Here is a 2500-nt window from a genome sequence, read left to right as displayed (position 1 = left end):
AAAAAAGAAAGGAAAAGAAAAACAAAGAAAATAAATATTGGAGCATTACATCATTGGCTTTAAATAAAATAATAATAAGAAAACTCAAGAAGTTTGATAAATTTAAGATAAAGAAATAAATATCGGAGCGCTAAACGTTTTGTTGAGAATATCAAGTGAATATTAGAAAGACAATATGTAATGATATGTCGATGTATAGAAGGAAATAATTACATTTTCTTCGATTCATCTGAATCATGTCAAATAACTTCATTTATTCTCAATCACTTAATTTATGCAGATAATATCCACTGTTATTTTCTATTTATGAGACATTTATTGATAGATTCTCATTCTAATTACTTTACAATATTATAATCCAAACAAGCTATTCGCCGCCAGTGATCTTAATCTTAAAGTGATCTTAAAGTGAGCTCTTAACGCTTCGGAAAGTTTTAAATAATCAACTGACAAAAAAAAATTCAAAAGAGATATAAAAATAAAAAAAATGAACTTACAATCCAGTGCGGGACCAGTTGATGTTGGAAACGGGAGACCCAGTGCCCCAAACCCAGCCGTTGCCTCGCTTGGTGCCGCTAGTCCAGATGTAGGCTTGGCCCTCTGTGGGTCGAGGAAGCGTGGTGTTAGAGTCGAGGGAGGGAGAGGAGGGAGGGAGGGGAGGGGAGGGGAGGGGAGGGAGGGAGGGAGGGAGGGAGGGGACAGAGGGAGGGAGGGAGGGAGGGGAGAGGAAGAAAGGGAGGGAGTAGGAGGAGAGGAGAGGAAGAGAGGGAGGGAGACAGGGAGAGGAAGAGAGGGAGGGAGGGGAGAGGAAGAGGGAGGGGAAAGGAAGAGAGGGAGGGAAGGGAAAGGAAGAGAGGTAGGGAGGGAGGGAGGGGGGAAAGGAATAAAGGGAGGGAGGGAGAAGATAGGAAGAGAGGGAGGAAGGGGAGAGGAAGAGGGAGAGGTAGGTGAGAAAAAGAGGGTGGGAGGGAGGAGAGAGGAAAAGAGGGAGGAAGGGCGGAAGAATAGAATGATTGAAGGAAGGAGGAAGAGTTGGAGGATGGGAGTGGAGATGGAGGGACGAAATGAAGCAAGGACGGACGAATAGATGGAAGGAGGGAGCGACGAAAGGAAGGAAGAGTAGAGAAATAGACGGAGGGAGAGAGATAGATAACGAGAGAGAATGATAATATCCTACACTGAAGATACAAAGGGCGGGGTATATGTCGCAATGACACATAGTTTTGAATAATTATAACACAAAAAATTGAATTAAATCAACCATGAAAAAATATGTGATATAAATAGAGTTGAAATAAACCCTGAATACATTGACAGAAAAAAATGACAATGAAACTACAAAAAATACGATAACGAATACAATAGAATAAAACTCCTCACAACGAAAATAATAGAAAATCGAAGTTAATAAATACAAACGGAATATTAAAAGAATCTAGAAAATAAAACAGTTCCCCAAAGATCGTATGGGGAAGGGGAAGAAATAGGGGGATAGAGGAAAAGGTGGAAGGGGGAGAGGGAGGGGAAGAAGGAGGGGGTGGAGGAAAAGAGAGGAGGAGGGGGAAGTGGAAGGTCCGCTGCCTACCTCCGCCGATGACTCCGTTGATGAAGCTGCTCTCGCTTCCGTCTTCGATGCTGACCGGCCGCCATGAGCCTCCGAGGCCCCTGCAGTATCCCGTGGCGCCTCCGTGGGTGTACTTGCGGCCTCCGTCAACCCGCCAGGAGTAGTGGTATTGGCTTCCCCCGTGGTTGCCGTGCACAGCCTGGCGGGAGAAGGGCGAGGGTGTTATTCCGTGTTGTTATGGCTGTTATACTGTGTTGTTATGGCTGTTATTCCGTGTTATGGCTGTTATTCTGTGTTGTTATAGGTGTTATTCTGTATTATGGCTGTTATTCCGTGTTATTATGGCTGTTATTTTGTGTTGTTATGCCTGTTATTCTGTGTTGTTGTGGGTGTTATTCCGTGTTGTTATGGCTGTTATTGTGTGTTGCTATGGGTGTTATTCTGTGTTGTTATGGGTGTTATTCTGTGGTATGGCTGTTTTTCTGTGTTATGGGTGTTATTCTGTGTTATGGCTGTTATTCTGTGTTGTTATGGGTGTTATTCTGTGTTGTTATGGGTGTTATTCTGTGTTATGGCTGTTATTCCGTGTTGTTATGGGTGTTATTCTGTGTTATGGCTGTTATTTTGTGTTGTTATGGCTGTTATTCCGTGTTGTTATGGGTGTTATTCTGTGTTGTTATGGCTGTTATTCTGTGTTATGGCTGTTATTCCGTGTTGTTATGGCTGTTATTCTGTGTTGCTATGGCTGTTATTCTGTGTTGTTATGGCTGTTATTCTGTGTTGTTATGCCTGTTATTCTGTGTTGTTATGCCTGTTATTCTGTGTTGTTATGCCTGTTATTCTGTGTTGTTATGGCTGTTATTCTGTGTTGTTATGGCTGTTATTCTGTGTTGTTATGGCTGTTATTCTGTGTTGTTATGGCTGTTATTCTGTGTT

General features: G+C 42.6%; 1 protein-coding gene across 1 annotated transcript in view; it reads right to left on the bottom strand.

The window, feature by feature from the left end:
- LOC113805224 (C-type lectin BML-1) overlaps nucleotides 1–2500 on the bottom strand; it is an 8230-nt gene that overhangs the window by 940 nt on the left and 4790 nt on the right. The window contains exons 3-4 of the mRNA XM_070143251.1: nucleotides 1586–1763; nucleotides 498–600 (exon numbers count right to left, since the gene is read on the bottom strand). Of these exons, the coding sequence (XP_069999352.1) occupies nucleotides 498–600; nucleotides 1586–1763 (281 nt within the window). The remainder of the gene's footprint in view (nucleotides 1–497; nucleotides 601–1585; nucleotides 1764–2500) is intronic.

The sequence above is a fragment of the Penaeus vannamei genome, chromosome 30 (assembly GCF_042767895.1).
Source record: "Penaeus vannamei isolate JL-2024 chromosome 30, ASM4276789v1, whole genome shotgun sequence".
Lineage (NCBI taxonomy): Eukaryota > Metazoa > Arthropoda > Malacostraca > Decapoda > Penaeidae > Penaeus > Penaeus vannamei.
This window is presented reverse-complemented; position numbering and strand designations above follow the sequence as displayed.